The sequence below is a fragment of the Zalophus californianus genome, chromosome 4, assembly GCF_009762305.2.
Source record: "Zalophus californianus isolate mZalCal1 chromosome 4, mZalCal1.pri.v2, whole genome shotgun sequence".
NCBI lineage: Eukaryota > Metazoa > Chordata > Mammalia > Carnivora > Otariidae > Zalophus > Zalophus californianus.
The window spans coordinates 121871155-121896732 of record NC_045598.1 but is presented as its reverse complement, the minus strand read 5'-3'; the positions used below and the strand labels follow the sequence as shown (position 1 = coordinate 121896732).

At 40.7% G+C, this 25578-nt stretch overlaps 1 protein-coding gene across 3 annotated transcripts in view; it reads right to left on the bottom strand.

Moving 5' to 3' along the window:
- CLVS1 (clavesin 1) overlaps positions 1-25578 on the bottom strand; it is a 187333-nt gene that overhangs the window by 24781 nt on the left and 136974 nt on the right. For 2 of the 3 annotated variants that reach the window (XM_027567518.1, XM_027567528.1), the window contains exons 4-5: positions 10581-10691; positions 6311-6546 (exon numbers count right to left, since the gene is read on the bottom strand). In XM_027567518.1, the coding sequence (XP_027423319.1) occupies positions 6311-6546; positions 10581-10691 (347 nt within the window). The remainder of the gene's footprint in view (positions 1-6310; positions 6547-10580; positions 10692-25578) is intronic. The other variant, XM_027567537.1, reaches the window with a different exon arrangement.

Genomic DNA, 25578 nt, shown 5'->3' with positions numbered 1-25578 from the left:
ATGATGCTTAGGTAAACTTTAAGACCCTCATCTGGTTCTAAAATTTCCTAAATCCTGATAATAAGGGGAATAAGAAAATGCACATTTATATATAATTTTAGTGTTTTATATACAATTTTCATGGTGGATGTTTATCCTGCAAACAGAAGCTGTCTGCCGTGGTACAGCCAGAGGAACTCATTCAAGATCAACTCAAGAGAGGATGGTGTTAGATATAAGCTTTCTCTCCCTGGCTGCCCTGGCAGAGACCACCTGCCTTTTGGCTATGGGGCTGGGGGGAAGGGGGGGACACAGTTTTGATCTGGTCCCTTTCCCTTTCTATGCCAATCCTGTGTGGTCCAGAACAGCACCCGGCCCCACCACCAGGGCAACCACATGCCCCAGGCTCGGAAAATCAGCTTCCTCCCTGCTGGCCAAAGTGGTGGCTTTACTCAGCAGAGAGCCTAACTTCTCAGAGCACTCCCTCTTACTTTTACCCAGAAACGCCAGGAAAGTTTTCTATGTCTTTGAGATCATCAACTCCAGGGTGGAGAGAGAGCGGCCCTGACAACGAAGTTTAGTAGAGACCAGCGGAGCAAGGAGGCAAGACATTCTGGGCCACCTGTGCCGCCTCCCAGGCTGCAGGGGGCGGGTCACACCTGTGCTTCCTGAGGTCGGGGTCTGAGCTGCGTTCTTCCAAACCACCCGATCTGCAGAGCAATCTGCACTTGGACGGCTCCAGCTCTGGGGGAAAACCCCAGTTCCTTACTTGGAATCCAGGTCTTGGGATAAAATGTGCATGAGGTGTATTACCAGGAATCTTTAAAAAAAATCTATATATGTGTGTATGTATATGTATCTGTATATATTTCAATATTTATACATATTTATATATACACACACAATATAGAGTATATATATGTCTGAGTACATGAACACATTTATAATATATACAAATAGGTGTTTTTTTAGGTAGAACTTCTCTAAAAATCACTAATCGTCCCCCAGGAGTTCAAGAGAGTGTGTTTTTCTGTGTCTGTGTATATATAATATCGATAGCCATTTAGAGATTAAGTCTAGAACAAGAAAGCAATTAATAAGCAATAATTAATAAGCCTAATAATTGAAAGAGATATCACAAAATCTACGCACTGATGAAAAGACCATGCCCTTGCTTCATGAAGCAGAAACATCAGGCTGCTGGGTCCCGACCCCAAGCCACCCCTTCCTCCTTCTTAGGTGACAAAAAGCCCCTCTGGTTTGGGCATATCTGCCCTTGTGAATCAGGGGTGCACTCCTGCCTGAGACGGCTTCATCATGTGGGGCACAGGGAGAGAAGCCTGGGTCACGGGCGCCACCCATGAGCTACTGGAACACACAATTCTGTAGTCACCTCACTCTGTGACGTCTCGTTATGTGAAACAATCAATTGTCCATAGCGTTTGAAGCAGTCCAGTTGGAGTTTTATTTTATTTGCAGCCCAAATCATCATAACTATTACGGAGCCGATTTACTGTTATTTGTTGGACCGTTTCATTAAGTTGGGCTACCTACTTTTCAAGCTGAAAACAAGTCCGGTGGTAAATTAGATAGAAGGAAACAGAGTGCTTCTGACATACATAGTTCCAGGAACAGAAAGTGACGACTGACGACTCAGAAGCAAGGAAATAGAGTAAATTGTAAAACAAAAAACAGAAACAGGAAGGTAAAAGTACAACACTCGGGGTCATTTAGTAGCGGAGTAGAGAATGCCACACACTCAAAAGCCCATAAAAGCATCATTTTATTAAAGAAGAGATCAATATTGAAATAATCTGTTTAGAAAATTTTCCATCTAAAGGAATATTTTTTAAAAGATTTTATTTATTTATCTGAGAGAGAGAGAGAGCATTAGTGGGGAAGAGAAGGAGAAGCAGGCTCCCCACTGAGCAGGGAGCCCGATGCAGGGCTCGATCGCAGGACCCTCGGATCATGACCTGAGCCAAAGGTAGACTCTTAACCGACTGAGCCATCCAGGTGCTAAACTAATAATTTTTTTTTAAGTTTTTCTGCTTAAGGGTTGAATCAAATTTAACTGGAAGAAGAAAAGAGCTTGTTAGACCTACTAATCCACTGAAAATTTTATACATCTTGGATTTTACTCTACACATGCCAGAAAGCATTGTTCTGAGCCACTTGGAACTCAGAGGCCACATTATAAATAGCGACTAGGTTCCAAAGACAGTCCACAAAAGTCCATTTGACTCTAAACGGAACTGAAGACTGGTGGGAATTATGGTGGCAGGGATTGGGACTCTGGGCAGTGTCTACCCATTGGAAATTGGAACGTTATCCCACAGGACAGACCCAGGTCATCTGGCTCAGACCAAGGAGGTACTTCCTACAGCCATGCTACAAGGCACACACTGCCCTGTTAGCTGCCTGCCCATCTCTGGACAATGCACACTAAGGCTAGCTGACAGCCTGGGCTGGAGGACAGGTACCACATCAGGTGGGAAGCTGGAAGAGATGACCCTTAAGATCTCCAATTCTTTTTTCCATTTCCCCATGTCCCTATGGGTTCTGAAGGCTCAGAGATGCTATGAATGGTGGCTGTTCTGTCCCTCTAATTTTCTCAGTCACCACAGACTTCTATCAGTGAAGCACCTGACAACAGGCACAGTCCCACAGCTGGGGTGGCCCCTCCTTGCTGCATCACTGCTGGTACCAATCTCCTCACAGCCCATCCTGCCGCTGCCTAAAATCCCCAAGAAATGGGGTGCACCTGGGTGGCACACTCAGTTAAGCGACCCACTCTTGGTTTCGGCTCAGGTCACGATCTCAGGGTCGTGAGATTGAGCGTGAGGCTTCGCGCGGAGCACAGAATCTGCTTGAGTTTCTCTCTCCCTCTGCCCCTCCCCCCCTAAAATAAATAAATAAATAAAATCCCCAAGCAACAGTCCAAGGATGCCACCACCAATGAAAGCAAGAATGAGCAGGAAACCTTGATGGTCTTGGTAAGGTAATGAGAGGTACACAATTACTAGTTTCTCTGGCATAGTCTTGGATTTTGACTTCAAAATCTTACCTTTCCAAAACCTGCCTTTGTCCAAGAAGACTTCTCTAAGAGTCTTCCTGGTTGAGATTAGTGAATATTTCCTTAGAATATTGCAGCAGGTTCTTACACCTCCTTTATAGTACCTCTCTCATTCTGCACTATATTAGAGTTATTTGTGGGAAAATCTTATCTCTCTTAGTAGGTTGTAAGATCCTATAAGTCAGGATCCATGAAAGCCAGGAGAAATCAGCTCTGAGTAATTGGACAACTGTACCAAGGGTGGGGTTTGTAGGTAGCAGCTCATTCAACATTAATTCATTCATAGGCAGCAAGCATGTACAGGGTGTCTGTGTGGGTCTATTGTGTGTTGGACATTAAGTTTGATTCTTGAGGAGGGTGTAAAGCAAATAAATGTTATTCGAAGACTTTAGCCTCCAGAACTCACCATCTCATAATGGAGGCTATCACCTCCTCTGATCCTTAATGTCAACTCAGAGGCAGAACTTGGAGTCAGGACATGTCCAGTCACCCAAAAGAGATATAAGTCTGTAACTGATCATCTGGAGAAAAAGCGGCAAATTCCTACGTTATGCCACTGGACTTTGGACATTCCAACAAATATGAGGGTATGATGATTTATCTAAGTCTCTAGAGATAAGGTAGGGACAAACCACAGGAAGGGTCATTGTTCCTGCCCGTGGAGGGACTGGAGAGAGAAGACTGGCACTAGAGCTGAGGCTAGAAAGTATGAGGAAAAGCAGACAGTGTGTCATATCTTATAGAGGACAGGAATGCAGAGTGTGGAGCCAGGCTGCCCAACTCTGAATCCCAGCTTGGCCATTTACTAGCTGTGTGACGTTGAGCAGTTGCTTAACCTCTCTGTGTCTCAGTTTCCTCACTTGCGAACTAGGAATAACGATCAAGCCTTTCTCATATAGTTATGGTGAGGATTTAGAGAGTTAATGTGGGTATGGGCTCAGAACAGTGTCAGTAGTGTGAGTTGTGACATTATCATTACTGTGCTGGGGCCTGGACTGAGAGTGGGTCGGAACCTGGGCGGGACAATCTCACCTATACCAGTAAGGTCGGGCCCTTTACTGTAGAGATACAAAGCCAGCCTCTCAACCCTGTGACCCAACACTTCCCAGAGAATGTCGGCTGTTAACCTGGGGAATAAATCAATTTCCAGATCGCTCCAGCCTCAGCAGAGAGGCTTTACCAGACATGTGAACGCGATATTCCCAATTGAGCAGGAAATGTGGAGATCCTCCCTCCTGGACACTCTCTCTTGCTTCAGGACATCAGTGTAAGCCCAGTTATCCATAGGAGACTCTAACAGTGACACTCCTTCTTCCCCAAATACCTCTACAGTGTAGTCCGTCTTCATTGCTTCAGTATTAGCTATGGCCCTCATCCACCTTCTGATGGCTTTTAGTCTACATTCCCCTGTGAATTCCATGACCCTCATAAAATCCAGAACTCATTTCTCTGCTCAACTATGTCTGGTGAGGAGAAAACAAAAATGACATAGAATGGTCCTGCCATCCGGATGATGATTAGAATTAAAGCCTGAGAATATCAAGTACTTTTCAAGAGCCTGGGGAAGGCATTCTCACACATGCTGGTGGAAGTATCCGTCTGAACAGTCATTTTGGAGGGCCGCTTGGCAGTGTGGGCTAAATTTAAAATGCACACCCTCTGACACAGCGACTACAAGCTCCAAGTTTACCTGAGGAACTTCCTTGGGGACAAAGGAGGCATATCAAGGACTTACACCGAGTCTCTTCATTTGAAATAGAGAAAGAACTCAGAAATAAGCTAAGTACCCATTAAGAGGGAAACAGCTAAACTGTGACATATTCATCTATTGGAATACCATGCAGCATTAAAAGCATGAGATGTGTCTAGATTCACTGGCATAGAAGGATGTACATAATAATATGTTATGGGATAAACTGTGCCCTGCCCCCCCCAAATTCATATGTTGAAGCCCCAACCCCCAGTACCTCCGAATGTGACTCTATTTGAAGAGAGAGACTTTAAAAGAGGTAATTAGGGTAAAACAGTCTTTAGGGTAGGTCCTAATCCAACATGACTGGTATTGTAGAAAGGGGTTAGGACACAGACACACAGAGGGAAGTCTGTGTGAGGACACAGGGAGAAGGCCGGCATCTACAAGCCAAGGAGAGAGGTCTCATAAGATACCAACCCTGCCAACACCTTGATCTTGGACTTCTAGCCTCCAGAATTGTGAGAAAACGCATTTCTGTTGTCTAAACGACCCAGTCTGTGGTACATGGTTGCAGTAGCCCTAGCAAACTAATATACAATATTCGATATTTTCTGTGGGTGTGGATAGATGCATGTAATATATGGAAAATGGAATGGAAGAGTCCACCCTAGTCTCATAACAGTGGTTACCTTTGGGAGGAAATGGGTTTGAGATTGGGGGATTATAGCCTTAAAAATAAGGTTTTAATTTTTACAATGAGAAAGCACTCATCTATTATTTGTACATCGATTTTAAAAATCCCTCTTTCATGGCACTCTGTTAAATTCAGTATGCAAAATACTTCACCACCCAGATGCAACAATCTTTAGAACTTCATTCCACGTCCACTCCCACCGTTGCACCCCTCATGCACCTGTTGGCCACACCAGAATATCCCATCCCTCTGATGCCTCCATGCCTCTATGCCTCCGTCTATCCCCTTTGCCTAGAATGCCTTCTCCACCTTTTTAAGCCTGGGTTGCTGATTTTCATCCTTCAGAGCCTAGCTCCGGTGTCACCCGCTTTATAAACATGTTGACAAAAGTCTTACGACAGATTTTCCCAGGCCACGCTTCTCTGTTCTTTTGATGTCTTATTCATATGCGTGTTCCCAGTGCCCATCAGTGTCTATAGGCAAGTAAATGCTCAATAAATGGTTCTAAATGCATGGATGATAGGAATGCTTTCTGGAAGGTTGCTTTTTCAATCCAGGCCATCTCAAAGGCCCAACATTTCATTCTCTGTGTGTTAACTCAGGCTCCCTAGAGACGAGCACTGTAATCGTGACATGATCAAGGTCCGGCCTTTAACTCTTTCCTTAATACAACAGGGACAACTCGATTTCTGGGCCAGCCAAGCCCCATTTGCTTTCAATTCTAGTGAAATCAGCTGAGAATGTATTGCAATTTATTTTATTCAAGTTCTGTGCCCATAAAGGTCTTCAATTACTTAACCTGCAATAGGCCCAAATCAAAAAGGCTTATTGACCTCTGACTGGGAGGCTCTGATAATGCAGGTCTTACCTCTTCATCGGCTTGGGGGAGCATTCTCTCTCCAGATTGGAGGATGTGTGTTTCACGTGCATTGCATTGTAGGAAGTGTGAGTATAGTCATTTTCATCACTGTAGTCTGGACCAAGTAACGTCCGGGCCCAAGTTCCCATATCATAAGGAGGAAGGGTTCCTCCAAATTCAGAGGGCAAAAATTCGGGGTGGATTAGCTGGTGAAGGCTGTTTAAATTGTTTCCATGCAGGAAAATCTGGGGAAAGGAAAAAAATAATTATCAACAAAAAATCCAAAACATATGAGCAACTATTTAGCTTAATACACAATTTGGCAATGACAAATTGGATGCGCTGCTGGTGATCATGGTGTTTAAGGAGGCATTCAATTTTGTGTCTGCAGCTTAATCTTCATAAAATGTTAATTTATTGCTCAGAAAAGGGGCTGAATTAATAGTCCTTAAAAAATGAAGTTTATGAACAAATTGGGTATTATTTGGCCATGGCCCAAATTTACACATACAGTAATCTCTTAACTGTCCCTGCTGCTAAAAAGGGTAGCAATGCAAACCATGCAAACCCCCAATCATGCTTCCCGTGCGTCCCGAACATTGTTCTGTTCCTCCTGCTCCCTCAAGGGCTTTCTGCCCTCTGTACACTCTCCGTGCCCCCATCCTTTCCAGGCCTTTGCCAAGCGGTAGCCTCTTCCTCAGTCTGTCCCAGAGACACCTGCGCACTCTGGTTCTCCTCCCTGCTGCCCCCAATTAACTATTATTTGCTGACTTCTATTTTTTCTGATTTGTTCATTTATGTCTTGCTTGTCCACAGGAAAGGAAGAATACTCAGGAAAAGGGATGGTGTTTTCTTACTCTTTTAATACATTCCCAGATCCCAGGGTGATGTGGGCACAAGGTAAAAACTCCATCCATTAGTCAGTGGAACTGAAAACTGTGGCCTGAGAACTTATGGATATTTTTACAGCCATCTTCCATTTATGTCGGGACTGAGGGCTAACACCCAAATAAGTTTGCATCTTCTGAACATGTAATGAATGGTGGTGGAAACTGGCCAAGCAGGGGAGAAAACATCCCCAAATTTCAATTATTTTCTGACAACTCCATAAAGTGGTTAAGCCGTAAGTCAAGAATGACCATTTCCTACAGTTTAGGAATTGACTTCTGAAAGTCTATTTAAAGTCCGTCTGTAGAATGATATCAGTTCTCACATTTCTCATTGCAAGCTCAACACACATAAGTTATACTCAAGTGCAGGACCACTGATAATACATACACAGGTGTACACACACACACACACACACACACACACAACACACACCACAGTTACGATTATGCAATGTAAATGTGACTTTTTAAAATACTTAAAAATAGGAGCGCCTGAATGGCTCAATTGGTTAAGTGTCTGCCTTCGGCTCAGGTCATTGTTCCAGGGTCCTGGGGTCAAGCCCCACACTGGGCTCCCTGCTCAGCAGGGAGTCTGCTTCTCCCTCTCCCTCTGCCCCCGCTTCTCGTGCTTGCTCTTGCTCTCAAATAAATAAATAAAATCTTTAAAAAATAATAATAAAATAAAATACTTAAATATAGTATAATATACCATAAAATTATTATCAATTATGTTATATACTATAGACTATATTATTATATACTATGTAATAAAGGCATATACTTGCTACATTGTTCCACTGTATTGATTTTAACTTATGATGTAATGGCATCATTTAAAAAGGAAAGGAACAAGAAGCACTTAGTTTCAAGTTTTTATTTAAATTCCAGTTAGTTAACATATAGTGCAATATTGGTTTCAGGAGTAGAATTTAGGATTCATCACTTACATATAACACCCCAGTGCTCATCCCAACACTCATTTGGGCCCTCCTTAATCCCCATCACCCATTCGGCCCATCCCTCCACGCACCTCCCCTCCTGCAACCCTGTTTGTTCTCTATAGTTAAGAGTCTGTTTTATGGTTTGCCTCTCTCTTTTCCCCCCTATGTTCATTTGTTTTGTTTCTTAAATTCTACATATGAGTGAAATCATATGGTTTTTGTCTTTCTCTGACTGACTTTATTTAGCTTAGCATAATACCCCCTAGTTCCATCTTCATCATCGCAAATGGCAAGATTTCATTCTTTTTCATGGCCGAGTGATACTCTATTATATAGAGATACCACATCTTCTTTATCCAGTCATCAGTCGATGGACATTTGGGCTCTTTCCATAATTTAGCTATTGTTAATAATGCTGCTATAAACATTAGGGTGCACATGTCCCTTCGAATCAGTATTTTTGTAGCCTTTGGATAAATACTTAGTAGTGAAATTGCTGGGACTAGGGTAGCTGTAGTCTTAACTTTTTGAGGAATCTCCATACTGCTTTCCACAGCGGCTGCACCAGTTTGCATTCCCACCGATAGCCAACATCTCCAGTTCTTAAAGGATAAGCAGTGCTGTGTAAACTGGCCCTGTCTCTTGGGGCTCTGTGGGATGGAAGAACTCAGCAGATAGGAGGCTGGACTCTTCACCTGTTCGATTCTGTTCTGTGCCCAGAGCTCCTGAAACTCCCTTCTATGGTGCAGCAGCATGTGTAAATTGCTTTGTAGGAGGAATTCCACTAGCTCCTTTCTGAGTAGAAGATGCAGCCACTGGGAAGCCTGAAGCCATACTGGGAACAGTCTAGACACTTCTCTGTCCTTAGCGCTGTCCTGAGCCTTCGACAGATTGCAAAATGCTTCCAAATGTCTCTGCCTCCTGAGGCTGGTGAGTTCTAGTTCTTAGTTCCATCCTTGTTTGGGGACAGGAGAATTACCCCTCCCATACCCTGCTGCAATGTTTCCTAAGGATCTGGAAGCATCTAAGGTTTAGGAGTTAGGGACACTGCAGAGTGTGTACGCAGACTGAGGGCCCTCATATCATCATTCCCCCCTGCATACTCAGACTCTTCCCCAGCATGGGGTCCCCTGGGTATAGGGGCATATGCAAGGTGCTGCTAAGAATGACCTTGGTCAGGGGGCGCCTGGGTGGCTCAGTCATTAAGCCTTCTGCTCAGGTCATGATCCCGGGGTGCTGGGATCGAGCCCCGCCTCGGGCTCCCTGCTCAGCCGAGAGCCTGCTTCTCCCTCCCCCACTCCCCCTGTTTGTGTCCCCTGTCTCGCTGTGTCTCTCTCTGTCAAATAAAAAAATCTTTAAAAAAAAAAAAAGAATGACCCTGGTCAGGGGTGGCCTGGGTGGCTCAGGTGGTTAAGCGTCTGCCTTTGGCTCGGGTCATGATCCTGGGGTGCTGGGATCTAGCCCTGCGTTGGGCTCCCTGCTCAGTGGGAAGCCTGCTTCTCCCTCTCCCTGTCGCTCCCCCTGTTTGTGCTCTGTCTCTTTCTCTGACAAATAAACAAATAAAATAATAAATAATCAAATATATTAGAAAAAAAAAAAAAGAATGACCCTGGTCAGATTCCCTTGAGAGGTAGTGCACCTGAAGTAAGTGAAATCAGGAAGTTTGAAAGACAGGAAGCTAAATGGTAAAGAGAATGAGAGTCACTGAGTCGCTACCGCGTGATTGGCATTACATGACCTGCTTTTCATATGCTGCCTCTTTAAATTACCCAACAGCTCGGTGATCGGGGTGTTGGTCTCTCTTTCTAAATGAGGAAACTGAGATTCAGAGTGAGTGGTGGAACAATGTTCAGTCTCTCTGCTAATCAGAATGCCATGACAAACCCTGGCTCTGATGGAAGGTGCTGGCCTCCAAATGTCATCAGCTGATGCAATTAAGACTTTAAAAGCTTTCTTCCTAAGAGCATTATTATTTCTCGTGAAGAATGCTTTCCCAGCCTCAAAGGTGATGGAGCTGGCAGCGATGACCCAAGAGCCATAGGGAAGAAAAACAAATAGTAAACATTCTTCATCACGATAATACATTTGCAGGACAAAACGCTAGCTATTAAAATATGCCGTGAACGGAAAGCTGCTTGACCCCATAGCTCCCTCGAGCATTTACAGTAAAATGGGCATCTGGTATTTGCATGCCTTCAAAGTTTCCTTTGGTTTGTCACTGGGACTCTGAAAATAACCCAGTTCTACTAAATTATTGATTAAATCCAGGCCATTTGCAAACTCCAGCTGGGCTCAAATGCTCAGGGAGTGCAGAAAAGCAGAAAACCCACAGTGCAAAATAAGGAGAGAGGGAGCGAGAAAGAGAGAGAGGGGAGACAGAGAGATGGAGAGGAGGGTCCAGCAATTGCCCCTCGGGAGCCCCCCCCATTGGGTGTTTGTTTTCATTACCCGCTTCCTGGTCTTGTCTTTAAGGAATGGCTTGATGAGCGTGTACAGGGCATGAATGTACCAGGGTTGGTTGACAAAATGGACTCCTCCGAAGCGGGCAGGAAAGCTGTCCTGGGGCGGAAAGAGAGAAATGCACACCAATTAGCACACATTCCGGATTGGACTGGGCCCGTAGGACCACAACCCTGGGAACAACCTATTTCTTCTCTCTGACAGAAGCACAAGCTAATGGTAAGGAAGAAAGCAAGCAAGCACACATCCTTCCTAGCTGCTACCATTTCCTCTATCCCCCTTGCCTCTTTCCTCCCCTTTGACTCCATAACTTAAAAATCGTGCATAGGTGCTGGCTCTGTCCTCCCAAGTCACAATGGCATGACCTCTGATGCGGCACAGGAGTATGTGTGACCCAGATAGTCAGGGAGTCCAAATTCTCCCATGTGTCAGGCAACCAAAGCTTCAGGTCCCCCAAGCCCTGAGCACACACTCCCTCTTCTCCCTCACTCTCTGCCTTCCAGCTACAACCCTCTCTATTGGTGTTATCACGACAGCAGCTGAACTTTCTGGGCATAGGAAGGGACTGGAAAATGATTTCAAATGATCCAAAGAGCTGGAGCTCTCTGGAATCCACCAACGTCTGACAGCATTTGCTGGCAACATTTCCACAAAGGGCTAGATCTTTCTTTCATCCTGGGACCCACACAGTAGGGTCCAGGGAAGAGATATTTGTTGATGGATGGGCTAGCTGGTCCCCCTAACTGAGGGAATATGGGCCTCCTCTTCTGCAGATCAATATATTTTGTACATATCAGGAAATGAGAGCATCTTTCAAATGCTTCCAATTTTAGAATCCAGATCAGGGCGCAAGCTTATCTTTTAGACAAACTGAGAAGCAGTTCTCCACACTAATAGATCCACAAAATAAGGGCCCTTGACCATGAAATCCAAGCTAGTCCCACAGCCCCAGGACCTGAGTTTTTGATGTAAGGCCCCCACAGACTGCATTGCATTCATCTTGGTTAGTGGAATTTAAAAAGGAGGAACAACTCATTCAATTTGAATTGCCAAGTGTGCTGCCAATCAATTTCATCGCAACAAACATCTTTGTAAAATGTAAGCAAGAAGAGATGAAAGCAGAAGGAGCCTAGCTGCCTGAGCTAACAGTTCAGGCAGCAGTCTGATCCCTGAGGGTGTATGAAATGCCTTGCCTGGGTCCTTTTAGTAACAAGGCAAGAGGGTTATTAACTTTTTTTCAGAGCCCTGTGAGTCTACAGGATCCCTGGGCATCTTCCACACCGAGACCTAGTTCCCAATATAAGTCCCTAAACTGTGTACATAAGGGTTGACATTTAAAAAAACTTAAAAATTATTTTTACCTCTACCTAGACATTTTACAGAATACAAAGGAATTGCAAATTTTGAAGATAAACCAGATGATTTGATTAAAAGTCTTTGTTTTGGAGGGTATATTTTATTTTATTTTAAAAAATTTAATGAAACCACCAGGCAAGGGTAGAGAGGCTTTTTATACTAATTTGTACATATGTCATAATCTCTCACTATTCCAAATCTGATTTTAAATAGGTAAAAAATTTTAATAAGGCTGTCTTTTCTCTTTTAGGTAGTTTGGGATCTAAAAATTCTTTTGTGCCTTAAAAAAAAAATCATTCCCCAAAGTTTTTCCTTAGCATAAATGCTAAACACTAACCTCGCTCTTTTTGGTCCCTTTGAACTTGTTATTCAGAAATATAACTCATTATCCCACACTAAGTATGGGTTCTGAAAGACTATAGAAGAAAAGGTGAGTACTATAAAGGGTTTATCTATAAAACCAGGGCTTTACTATCTTTTTCTAATAGGTCCAATAAGAGGGTTTTTATTTCTATTGAAAGCCTATTGTATTATACATTTTTAGGTTAGTAAAGTGGAAGAAAACTCTGTAAATAATACTCTAGAGGCAGTAGGCAAAATCTCAAAGAAAATATTAGCCTTTTAAAAATGTCTAGAAACTCTTAGTTTTAGTCTATGGAAACTCAATCATCAAAGACATCAAAACTGTTTTCTCTTTGTGTCAGAGGAGATTGAAAGAAAAAACACAAGGCTGAGACCCAGTCAGTTCTCTCCAGGTTGGCCCTGGTTTCAAGTTTGCCAGCTTGAAGGCATGGGATTTTATTGATCTCATCCAGGTCCGCCAGCAACTATGTGCAGATACACGCATGTAAGCTCCTGTGCCTCAAAGGTCTGGGTTTGGGCCAGAGTAGAAACAAGATCACTTTTCTTCAGGTCTCGCTAAAAAATTCAAATGAAAGCCCTCCTGTCTGATAAAGACAACGTGCAAATGTTCTGGTATTCTCAAATGAGCCTGCCCACATTATTAATAATAGTATGTGTGTGTGTGTGTGTGTGTGTGTGTGTGTGTGTGTGTGTGTGTGTGCGGTACAAGGGAAAGATGAGGGAAGGAAAAATTAGCAAACACAACCCTCTTATAAGCAATGCCTGCCATTGTTGGTGGTGTTGCCTGGTCTCATTAGCAAATGACAGATACAGGGGAAGCAAACCACATATAAAGGGGAAATGTCTCCTAAGACCCCAAGGGGTTAGAGCCTTGAGCAGACCCATCTCAAGATGGTAGGCCGGGATTCAATGACAATGTAACACTGTCAGGGTTCTTCGTGACTAAGGAGTATGTGCTAAAACATACCCTAGGCTCAAGAACAAGGTGTTAATTTCTGTACATTTCATGATCTGTCAGTAAAAAGATAACGTCACTTCAAATTATAAACATATACAAATCATAAAATTTGTCCCCCAGGTTATTCCCTTATGACAAAAATAATACCCATTCTAGAAAAGTCAAAAATAGATGTAAAAAGTTTTTGAAAACCTAGAAAATAGAAAAAGACAAGAAAGAAAAAAGAAAAATCATGTATATTCCCACTGCTAAAGACATACTCCTGCTATTTTCAATCGTTCAGGATAGGCTACATTATATTATAATAACACACAAGCCCTGATTTTTATCATTTAAAACTATAAAGATTTATTTCTTGCTCACACAGAATAGAATGTCCTTGCTAGATTGGCAGGGAGCCACACTTGATTTGCTCTCAGCCAGGGATGCAGCCTCGCCCATCTGGAACAGTGCTGCTTGCCATAGTTAAAAGAATCACACCCTAGCTCTTAAGTTGGGCCACCAGAAAGTGACATGCTTCATCTATCATGTAGATCAGTCACGTGCCTGACCTCAAACAGGTCAGGAAGTGGGATCCTACCATGGGCCTAGTGGGGGAAAGACCAAAAATGAAGGTGGACAGCACTAAGGTTAACCAAGCTCTGTTTCCTGCTTCCCTTCCTCTCCCTTCCTTTCATTTGCTTCTTTCCTTTCCAAATGGGATCATGTTTTTAAAATTGGGCTTAATAACTATTCCTTGATGGCCTGCTTAATGCTGGTGATACAGTATCAAATAATACAAATATAGCATTTATGGGGTAATGGGGACACAGACAATGGCAATCGAGTAATGATTTGTTTAGTGTCTTTAATTCTTCACTAAAACATTGGTGCATACCTTGTACCTTTGCAGTTCAGCACATAATTATGAGGGCAAGCCCATCTCCCAAATTAGTCCTCAAGGCATTCTAACTCCACATTCAAGAGTGTTCCTTCTAATCCCTGCTACCTGGAATACTGGCTCAACAACTGACCTACAAATCTGAGCTCCACTCACTCAGGTCCAGGAGTCCCTCTTTGCTCTCTGAATATTCAGAGTAAGGTTGTTCTCATCCCATGTGCATGTTTCCTATACGCAAGAGCTATTAAAGCACCTAAGTGTTATTAAGATAAGGATCTGATATCAGAGAGTGAAAAGTGGAATAATGCTGACTTGAGATAAGTGGAGGAGGAGCCAGTGACCAAGAGAGTGATGGAATAAATAAGGAATAGGTCTGAACATATAGGGAAAATAATTTTTAAAGGAACTGGAAAAGCCAGTTGATGGGGATAAACTCAACTATGAAAGGGAAGGAGATGGAGGAAATTCTATTGCACATAAATCTAACAGTGGGATAAATATTGCAGATGGGCCTTCACTGTGGAGAATAAGAGGGTAAACTAGAGACATAGAGCAATATGGATGTGGCCAGATCCTTTCAGAGTAGTGCAAGGTACCTGGGTAGAAGGAATAACTGTTGAGCTCAGAATTGCAGCTAATTAAAGGATCAGGGTCAGCTCCCTAGAAAGAACTGTTAATGCCCTGATTGTCACTAACCAAAAGAGATGTGCCTTGTAGGAAGTGCAGAGCTGCCAAAACCTTCCTGAGATATCATGATGCAGTGGCCACTCACCAGATGTTCATTTGTGCCGGCATTCAGATTTTATTACCAAGTAGCATCCAGTCTCCTGTATGCCAATAATGAGGATAACCTCCCCTTCCCCACTGAGATGCTGTCAGAAGAGTGGACAATCAGGACTTTTGACTGTCACCAAGTGGTAATGAAACCACTGCCACCACAGTGTCAATGGAGACCATGTGGGAAGCCAGAACTCCTATCCCTGCCCAGTAGTAATGAAGAGGTCCCCTTCTTTGGGTGTCAGCAGAGGTCGAATGAGGAACCTGGATGTCCACCTCCACCTGGCAGTAATGAGGCAGCATACCCCCCTTTTCCTGCCAGAGTGGTATCCAAAATAACAACAACAACAACTAAAATTAAGGTTTACATAAGATCCAGAACTTCAGATCATAATACAGAAATGTCCAAGTTAAAATTAAAAAATCACTCTTTATATCAAGAACTAGAAAAATCTCAAACTGAATGAAAAATGAGGCCTACACCAAATGACAGAGATGTTAGAATTAATTGAAAAAAACTTTAAATTATCCATTGAAAAAAATACTTCAACAAACAATTATGAACATGCTTGACACAAATGAAAAAAATAGAAAAACTCAGAAAAGAAATAGGAAGTGTTAGCAAAGAAGTATAAAATATAAAGGAGAACCACAATTTGAAATTTTGAACCGCAAAATATAATAACCAACAGAAGAAGTAGTCGAAATTCAGCAGATGAGCCCAACAGCAGAATGGAGGGGACAGAGGAAAGAGTCAGTGAACTGAAAGACAGAACAATAAAAATTACCCAATCTGAACAACAGAAAGAAAACAGACCTTAAAGAAAACAGACTCTTAGGGACCTACACGCCTATAATAAAAGATATACCATTTGTGACATCAGAATCCAAAAAGAAAAAGGAGTAAGAGGGCAAAGCTGGAAAAGAACTCAAAGAAAGAATGGCTAAAAACTTCCAAAATGTAGCAAGAGACATAAACCTACCGATTGAAGAAGCTAAGCAAACACCTAACAGTATGAATTCAAATAAACTGATGCCAAGACACATCATAACTATACTTTTAAAAACTAAAGACAGAATATTGAGGGTAGCCAGAGAAAAACAATAACTTGCCTATAGCAGAAAAGCAAATGAAATGTCAGTAGATTTCTCATTAGAAGCCATGGAGACCGGATGGAAGATGCACAATATTTTTCAGGTGTGGAATGCAAAGAACCATAAACCTAGAATTCTATACCCAGCAAAAACATCCTTCAGGAATGTGGAGGAAATCAAGAAATTCTCAGGTGAAGGAAAACCAAGCAAATTTGTTGACAGCATACCTACCCTAAAAGAATGGTTTAAAGAAGTACTCTTCAACAGAAAGGAAATGATGATAACACCTTGGGTCATCAGGAAGGAGGGAAGGAAGAAAGAATACAGCAACCAAAAATATAGGTAAATATGATAGGCTTTTCTTCTCCTCTTAAGTTTTCTAAATTGAAGGAAAAATCATATTCCTGTCTAATGTGGTTCAAAATGTATGTAGGGGAAATATATAAAACAATTATATTATAAATTGGGAAGGAAAAAGGATGTAAAGGGAAATAAAGTTTCTATATTTCACTTGATAAAATATCAACAACAAAGGCCTATGATATTATAAATGAATCATGCTATACCTAGAGCAATCTCTAAAAAAGCTGTACAATGAGATATACTCAATAACATCATAGATAAATAAAAACAGAATGCTAACAAAAGTACAAGTAACCCAGTGGAAGGAAAAAAAGAGAAAATAGAAATGTGAAACAGAGAGAACAAACAGAAAAGAGAAAATAAAATGGTAGACTTAAGCCCTAACAAATCAATAATTCATTTAAATTTAAATGGTCTGAAAACAGGAATTAAAAGACAGGGAATGACAAAGTGAATTAGAAAATATTGTGTGTGTGTGTGTGTGTATGTGTGTGTGCATGTGTTGTCTAAAAGAAACTCACTTCAAAGATAGCTGTATAGGCTGCAACATATAGGAAGTAAAAACTGATAGAACTGAAAGAAGAAAAAGACAAATCCCCCAATACTGGCAAATTCAACAACTGTCTTTCAACAATGGATAGACTTTTAGACAGAAAACCAGTGAGCATATAAAAGAACTCAATAATGCCATTAATAAACAGGATCTAATTGATATGTGTAAAATATTCCATCCATTAGCAGCAGAATATGCTGACTTTTTAAGTGACCATAGAACATATATCAAGACAGACTGTACCTGGGATATAAAAAACCACAACAGTCTTAAGAGAAGTGAAACCATACAGAGCATATTCTCTGTCCATGTGGAATCAAACTGGAAATTAATTACAGAAAGATAACAGGAAAATTTCCAAACTCTTGGAAACTGAAGTACACATGTTTAAATAATTCATGGATGGGGCAAAGAAGACGTCTCAAGGGAAATTTAAAAAATACATGGAACTGAAGGGAAATGAAAAGACAATGTATCAAAATTTGTGAAACACAGCTAAAGCAGTGTTGACAGGAAAATTTATAGCACTAAACACATATATCCAAAAAGAGGAAAAATCTTGAATCAATAAATTTTTTTTAAAGATTTTATTTTATTATTTATTTGAGAGAGAGAGAATGAGAGATAGAGAGCACGAGAGGGAAGAGGGTCAGAGGGAGAAGCAGACTCCCCGCAGAGCGGGGAGCCTGATGTGGGACTCGATCCCGGGACTCCAGGATCATGACCTGAGCTGAAGGCAGTTGCTTAACCAACTGAGCCACCCAGGCGCCCTTGAATCAATAAATTAAAGCCCCCGCCTTAAGAATGTAGAAGGAGAAGAGCAAACTAAAGCCAAATCAAGGAGAAGAAAGGAACTAATAAAGAGCAGAAATCAATGGCATTGAAAATAGAAAAAAATAAAGAAAATCAATGAAAGAAAGAGCTGACTCTTTGAAAAGGTCAGTAAAATAAACAAACTTTTAGCAAGACTGACACAGAAAAAAAAGGAGATGTCACAAATTATGAAGATCAGGAAAAGAACAGATATTGCTACAGACTCTGCAGACATCAAAAGGATAATCAAGGAATACCACAAGCAATTATACACACCTATACGTGACAACTGAGAAGAAATGAACCCATTCCTCAGAAAACACAAACTACCACAACTCACCCAATATGAAACAGGTAATTTGAATAGTTCTTCACTATTGAGAAAATTATTCCATTTGTCATTTTTAAAAGTCACCCAAACCAAATCACTGGACTCAGATAGTTTCACTGGGACAGTCTACTAAACTTTCAGAGTTAGCTCCGATTCTACACAATCTCTTCCAGAAAACAGAATAGAAGGAAACACTTTCTGATTCATTTATGAAGCTAGTATTTACCCTGATACCAAACCAAAACAAAAACAGTACCAAAAAATAAAATTGCTGGCCAACATCCTTCATTAATATCATTGCAAAAAATCCCTAACAAAATATTAGTGAACAGAAATCAACAATATGTAAAAAGAATTATACACTATTGATGTGGGAAAAAAGGCAAAAGAAAAATTTTATTTCCTTCCTACCTATAGCCCACTGACAAGTCCTTGAAACAGGCAGAGTGACATTTCTCTAGGAGCTCAGCTGCCTCATTGTTAGTACTTTGCTAAGGGCAAGAGGCCATCTTAGCCTGACCCCCAAGATCCTGTAAGTCCACTTTAGTTTATAAAAATTCCTTTGGAAACTTCCTTTATCTCTATCCCCCAAGATATTTGTTGGCAATCATCCCCTAAGCACATGATCCACTGATATACATATGAAAGGTCTCATGACTAAGGTTGTATTAGGCAGTAATAAATGACCTTTTCCCAACAATAGCTAACCCCTCAAGGTCCTGGAAATCTTGCTTCCAAATCCCTTAGACTTACCCTATCCTTAACCCCCTCCCAACTTGAAAGTATATAATGGGCCACTCCTCGTGACCGTGGTACAGCTCTTTCTGCCCACAGGTCCTGTCTCTGTACTTTAATAAAACCACCTTTTTGCACCAAAGACATCTCAAGAGTTTTTTCTTGGCTGTCGGCTTCAAACCCTAACATCTTTCCTACATCAATATGATAGAGTGGGGTTTATTCTCAGGATGCAAGGCTGGTTCAGTATTTAAAAATCAATGAATTGAATGATTAACCATGTTTTCTAGTTTCTGTATTTGATACCTTGACACCTGGGGACTTCCTGATGAGGAAGAAACTGCCTCTTGGCTGATTCTTAGAGCAAATGACTCAGCCACAAGCACTCCTTTCATATCCAAACTAACCAATCCACCATACCCCCCAACTGCCTCCTTTATCAGAGTCTTACACTCAAGGCCACTATTCCTCTGCCCTAATGCCCCCCAGAGTCAGATACCAGCCAACTAAGGACAGCTCCTCGATCTAGGAGCCCACTGAAATTATTCAAACTAGCCTAAATCCTAAACCTGCTTAGCCCCTTTTCCCTGCCTTGCTCATTTCTTCCCATGAAAATCACAATTAAGACTCTTGCCCAAGTTTTCGCCTCTCTCCCTCTGCCTCCTGACTAACCACAGGGCTTCCTCTCGTGCCCCTTCCATCATGGTGTGCCATGCCTTTGCTTCTAGGGATCTGTGAATAGAATGAATTTCTCCTTTCATGACAGTCACTTCCATGTCTGTGGTGTCTTACCATACCTGATTAAAACAAACCCCAGTTGCCTTTACAATAGTAATCCATTGTTTTAACAGGCCAAAGAGGAAAAAAATGACATGATCCTATCAAGTGATAGAGAAAAAGAATTTGACAAAATTCAACACCCATTCATGATCAAAACTCTTGGAAAAAATAGGATTCTGTTTGCACATAACATGATTATCTACATAGAAAATCCCAAGAAATCTATTTAAAAAAAAAACAAAAACCAACCCTCCTATAACTAATGAGTTCATTAACATTGCAGGATACAAAATAAACATACAAAGAATCAATTGTATTTCTATGTACTAACAATAAACAGAAAGACACCAGAATTTAAAAATGCATTATTATTTACAGTTGCTCCAAAAATTAAATACTTAAGTGTAAATCTAACAAAATATATCCAGGATTTGTATGCTGAAAACTACACAATGTTGATTAAAGAAGTCAAAGATTTAAATAAATGCAGAGCCATATTATGTTGTGAATTGAAAGAAAACATACTAAATATGTCAATTCCCTTCAAACTGATAGACAGATCTGCAGTATCTATCAAAAGCCAAGAGAGATTTTTTTCTGTAGACATCAATGGAAACATTCTAAAATTTATATGGAAAGGCATAGACCCTAGCACAGTTAAAACAATTTTGAAAAGAAGAATAAAGTGGAAGAAATCATTCTACCAAATTCAAGGCTTATTATAGCTACAATAATCAAGACTGTGTGATATTGGGGGAGGGAAGAATGCATGGATCAATGAAGCAGAATAGAGAACTCAGAAATAGATCCACACAAATATGCCCAACTGATTTTTGACTAAAGTACAAAAGCATTTCAACGGAGGAAGAAAGCTTTTCAACAAATAGTGCTGGAGCAACTGGATTTCCAAATGAACCTGACTTAACCCACACAACTCATACAAAACTGAACTGAAAATGCATCATGGACTTAAATGTAAAACATAAAACTATATAGTCTTAGAAAAAATGTTGGAGACAATCTTTAGGATCTCTGACTAGACACAGTTTTATTTTTTTAAGTATTTTTTTAAAGATTTTATTTATTTATTTGACAGAGAGAGATACAGCAGGAGAGGGAACATAAGCAGCGGGAGTGGGGGATGGAGAAGCAGGCTTCCCGCTGAGCAGGGAGCCCGATGTGGGGGTTCAATCCCATAACCTGAGCCAAAGGCAGATGATTAACAACTGAGCCACCAAGGTGCCCCTAGACAGGGTTTTTAGACTTGACTCCAAAAGCATGATCCATAACATGAAAATAATAATAAATAGGATATTGTCAAAATTTAAAGCTCTTGCTCTGTAAAAGTTCATGTGAAACAGTTGAAAAGAGAAGCTACAGAGTGAGACAAAATTATTTGCAAACCACTTATCTCACAAAGGAATAATATCTAGTATGTATAATAAGGCTCAATCTCAGCAGTAAAAAGGCAAACAATCCAATTAAAATATAGACAAAAGGCATGAAGGGACATTTTACCCACAGAAATATACAGATGTCAAGTAAGCACATGAAAAGAAGTTGCCTATCATTAACCATTATTGAAATGCAAATTAAAATCACAATGAGATATCACACTATAAACCTATCAGAATGTCTTTTAAAAAATGAAAACACCAAATGCTGGTGAGGATGTGGAGAAACTAGATCACTTCTATGCTGCTGGTGGGAATGTTCAATGGTACAGTCATTCTGGAAAACATCTGGCAGTTTTCTGAAACACTAAATATACAACTACCATATGACCTAGCAATTGCACTCCAGAGCATTTAACCCAGAAAAATGAAAACTCATGTCCACAAAGAAACTGGCACGTGGATGTTTATAGCAGATTTATTTGTAATAGCCCCAAACTGGAAATGACATAGATCTCCCTCAGTGAGTGAATAGTTAAACAAACTGGAACATTCCTACCATGGAAGACTACTGATATACACAACAATCTGGATAAATCTCTGGAGAATTTTTGCTACATGAAAAAAGTCCATCCCGAAAGGTTACATACTGTATGATTCCATTTATATGACATTCTTGAAATTACAAGTTTATAGAAACAAAAGATTAGTGGTTACCAGGGGTAAAGGAGTGGGTGAGGGTTGAGGGAAGTGGGTGTGGCTATAAAGGGGTAACATGAGCAATCCTTGTGGAGATGAAAATGTTCTGTATCTTGACTGTATCAATGTCAACATCCTGGTTGTGATACTGCTGTATAGTTTCGCAAGACACTACCAGTGAGGCAAACTAAATAAAGACTCTACGGGATCTCTCTGTATTATCTCTTACAACTGCATGTGAATCTACAATTATTTCAAAATAAAAATTAAAGAATGTGATTATTGTGAATATTTCAAAACTCTCCAAAGTGGAAGTAGCCATTTTTAAAGTATAGTAGAAGCATTTCTAAGGATGATCTTTTCTGCCTTACATGAAATGTTAAACAAAAAAAAGCCAAAGTAAATTACAAGGCAAGAGATACATTGCAGGACATTCTAAGGGGCTCTTCTTTATTTTCTTCGGGAGTCTTGGACAGTGTTCAGTGATTCTTGCTATCGACTAGGAATGTACTTTATTTTTTAATGGGCACTTCATTTGCAATTCATTTTCACACTGGCACTCTTGAAGCATCACTCGGCTGCCTCTTCTTGTGTTTGATTGGGATTTAGGAGCAACATGACAGAGGCAAAACTATTTCCTCTGTCTTTGACAATCAGATACAGATGTTCCTGGTGGCAGTTGGCCGAGTTTCCTGCTGGATAATGAAGCACTTACTAGTGCCATTTCTAAGATTTGTAATGCCTGCAGGCGACCATACTTCATAATAGGGCTCAAAACACAACTGACCTCAAAATCACATTGCCCTGTGAAGCCTGGGGGCCTTTGCGCTCAAGGACTGCCCTCTCAAACTCTCAACTTTTCTCACCTCTTCTGCTGCCCTTATGTGAAAAGTGGAACAGGACCACTTCAATTCACAAATCTATGAACTTCCCCCATCTATTAAAATTCCTCTGAAAACCAAATGCAAAGAAGAAAAAGGAAAGGATAAACCCATGAGCTGTCTCTCAGACCTTCTGCCTCCTTCCCTTTAGCTGCTCTGAGTGGTTTTCGGGACCTTGGCAAATGGCATCCATTCATTCATATAACTGCATGTATGTAGGTCTGCAGGCAAGATCAATACAGATGCATGAAGTTGCCTTTATCTATTCAGTTTATGCATGTCCTACTAATGACACCCATTTCCCACATCAAAGTGGACAGATAAAAACATTTTCAGCAGCATAAATGGGTTTCACTGATGCAAGAGAGCCTTCTAAAAATGCTATATTTCATGCTGATGGGTTTTTATTATACCACGTGGTAGTCATTAGTGTGAAAGTCACATATTCACCTATTTGCAAGGAAATGGAGAGCTCAGGCCTTAGCAGTTACACACCAAATGCTTTATATATATCAGCAGCAAGCATGAGAGAGGAGACAACGTGCTTATTAACAAAGAAGCTAGGCTATGGATTTTCTTCCAACATGTGCTCCTAGAAGTCATTGCTGATTTCTGAGAGGCTGTACCGACATGGTTTTCTCTTGAGGTGAGGGAGGGCTTGGGTTTTTTAATGCAGATTTGGATCAGGACAGGCTAGAGGATAAAGTATTATCTGCAGATCCTGGAATGGATTGGCAGTTCTCCTAATCGTAGTAAGCAAAGCTGGCCTTCTGTCAAACCAGACTGGACCAGCAGATCAATCTCAGAACCTTCCCTGGCTACAACCTAAGCAATATTCCTTGACGATCTCTTTCATATTCAATTCTGTTCACTAGTTCGACAGTTATTGGGCCCCTCTTATGAGTAAAATGCAGGGGTGCAGGGATATAGGAGACACACTCCTTGTCTTCGGCCAGTTTATGGTTCAGTGGGAGAGACAGGGAAATGACAATACTTTCAGGGGAAGACACAGAATTCAGAGTTTAGGTTCTGTGTTCTTCCTCAAAGCAGAACTAATAAACCTCAGATAGTCAGAGGTGAAGATCAGGGGAAGGCTGGATGTCCTGCAGAGGCCAATACAAAAGCTTTATATGAAAGAGCTAACAGAAAATCTATGTGACTATGTTTGAGAACCTTCAAGGCTTTATTTGCCACCAGGAGTCCCTACATTTTGCTTAGCATCACTATGTTCTAAGAATAAGCTTACAGAGGATCTCTATTTTAAAACAGAAAAACATAAGAGAAGGAAGGAGGGAAGGAAAGAAGGAAGGAAGGAAGGAAGGAAGGAAGGAAGGAAGGAAGGAAGGAGGAAGGAAGGAAGGAAGGAAAAAGGAAGGAAGGAAGGGAAGGAGAGAGGGAGGGAGGAAGGGAGGAAGGAAGGAAGGAAGGAAGGAAGGAAGGAAGGAAGAAGAGAAGGAAGGAAAGGAAAACAACTCAAAAATCATCTCGTGGTGCATACCTGTCAAATTTTTGCCAAGATAATAGAAAATGTGACTGTAAATTTAAGGACTATCTTGATTACACTGGTATCACCTCATGCCTGGTAGGAAAGGCTTTACTAACAAGAAAACCAAGAAAATCCCAATTACTTTTTTAACTTCCTACTTGATAGAGCTCCACATAGGAGAACTGCATCCTTCTTTGGCTCTGGCAATCTCATTGCTGGCCAAGCAAGATGAGTGAAGAGGTGACCATGACTGCTGCCAGATGGAGGGAGTGGAATGCAAGACCATCCAGCATGGTCACTCTTGAGTCTGCAGAGCTGAGCTCAAGCAATGGAAACTTAATTTGCCATAAAAATCACTTCTAGCTTCTCTAACCACAGTGACCTTTAAAAGGGTCTATATCTGACCATTAAATAGCAAATACTTTGTGGTAGGTACACAATATTTCATCTTCAATTTCCCTCGGGGTCCCTAAGTGGTAAACAGATTATTGTTTTTCCTTATTTAAATGCCAATTCATGGAGAAACCCAGGTTGCTTGAATTACTGATTTGCACAGGAAATCAATGCCAGAAGATACAGTATTGTTCATATGATTCAACCTGCCATTTAGTATTTGAACTCACAAAAATCATGGTGTCTCTTAGAGAAAGAAGCATGGTGGAAATGACACAGAAATCACTCAAAGCAAATTTTTGGCTAATGTTAAGCCTTTAACCACACAAATGTCTTTGGTTTGTAACTAAGGTTGTAATTAGCAAGGATAATAAAATGTTGAGGTCTTAATAAGTAACAATTTAGGAGAAAACACTAAAATCAATAAAGGTAATTTAATAGCTAAGAATTGGGCATTTAGTATCTGCCAGGAGCTTTTATATATGTTAACTCATGTGACACTTATGGCAATATTATGTAGGTATTATCTATGTATTATATTATCTATTATAGTATAACAATTTTATAGGTGAGGAAGCATAACCTTACTTAGAGTAGTTAAATACTTGGCCAAATTCACATATCAAGTAAGAGATTGAATGAATTTGAATCCAGACCTGTCCATTCTTATGGTCAAAGCTTTTATTTCTCTACTATAGGCTCATTTAAACTCTTTACATCAGCAAAATTTTGACTGTTGACTATCTTCATGTGGGTTTTAAGGATGCATATGCTTACTAATTCAGGTAAGATTAATCAGATCAGTGAGATTAATTCTGTTGTTATTAGAACAGAATGAACAATACCTTAAAAAGGACTTAGAAGCTTTAAAGATAAACCTGAATATCCCCATATTGATCCTGCCTTATTGGGGAATATTGTACCTTTTTTTTTTTTAGCATAGATACATTCATTTTAACATGGCCTTATTCTGCAAGAGATTTGAGTCAGCTAAAAATTTTCTTGTATTGGTGCACGTTTCATTTCCAATCACTAAGTACACATATCAAAAACTTCTCCATATCAAAAGCTACCAATAACACTTGCCAGAATAGCTAAAATAAAAAACATAAGAAACAACGTGTTGACA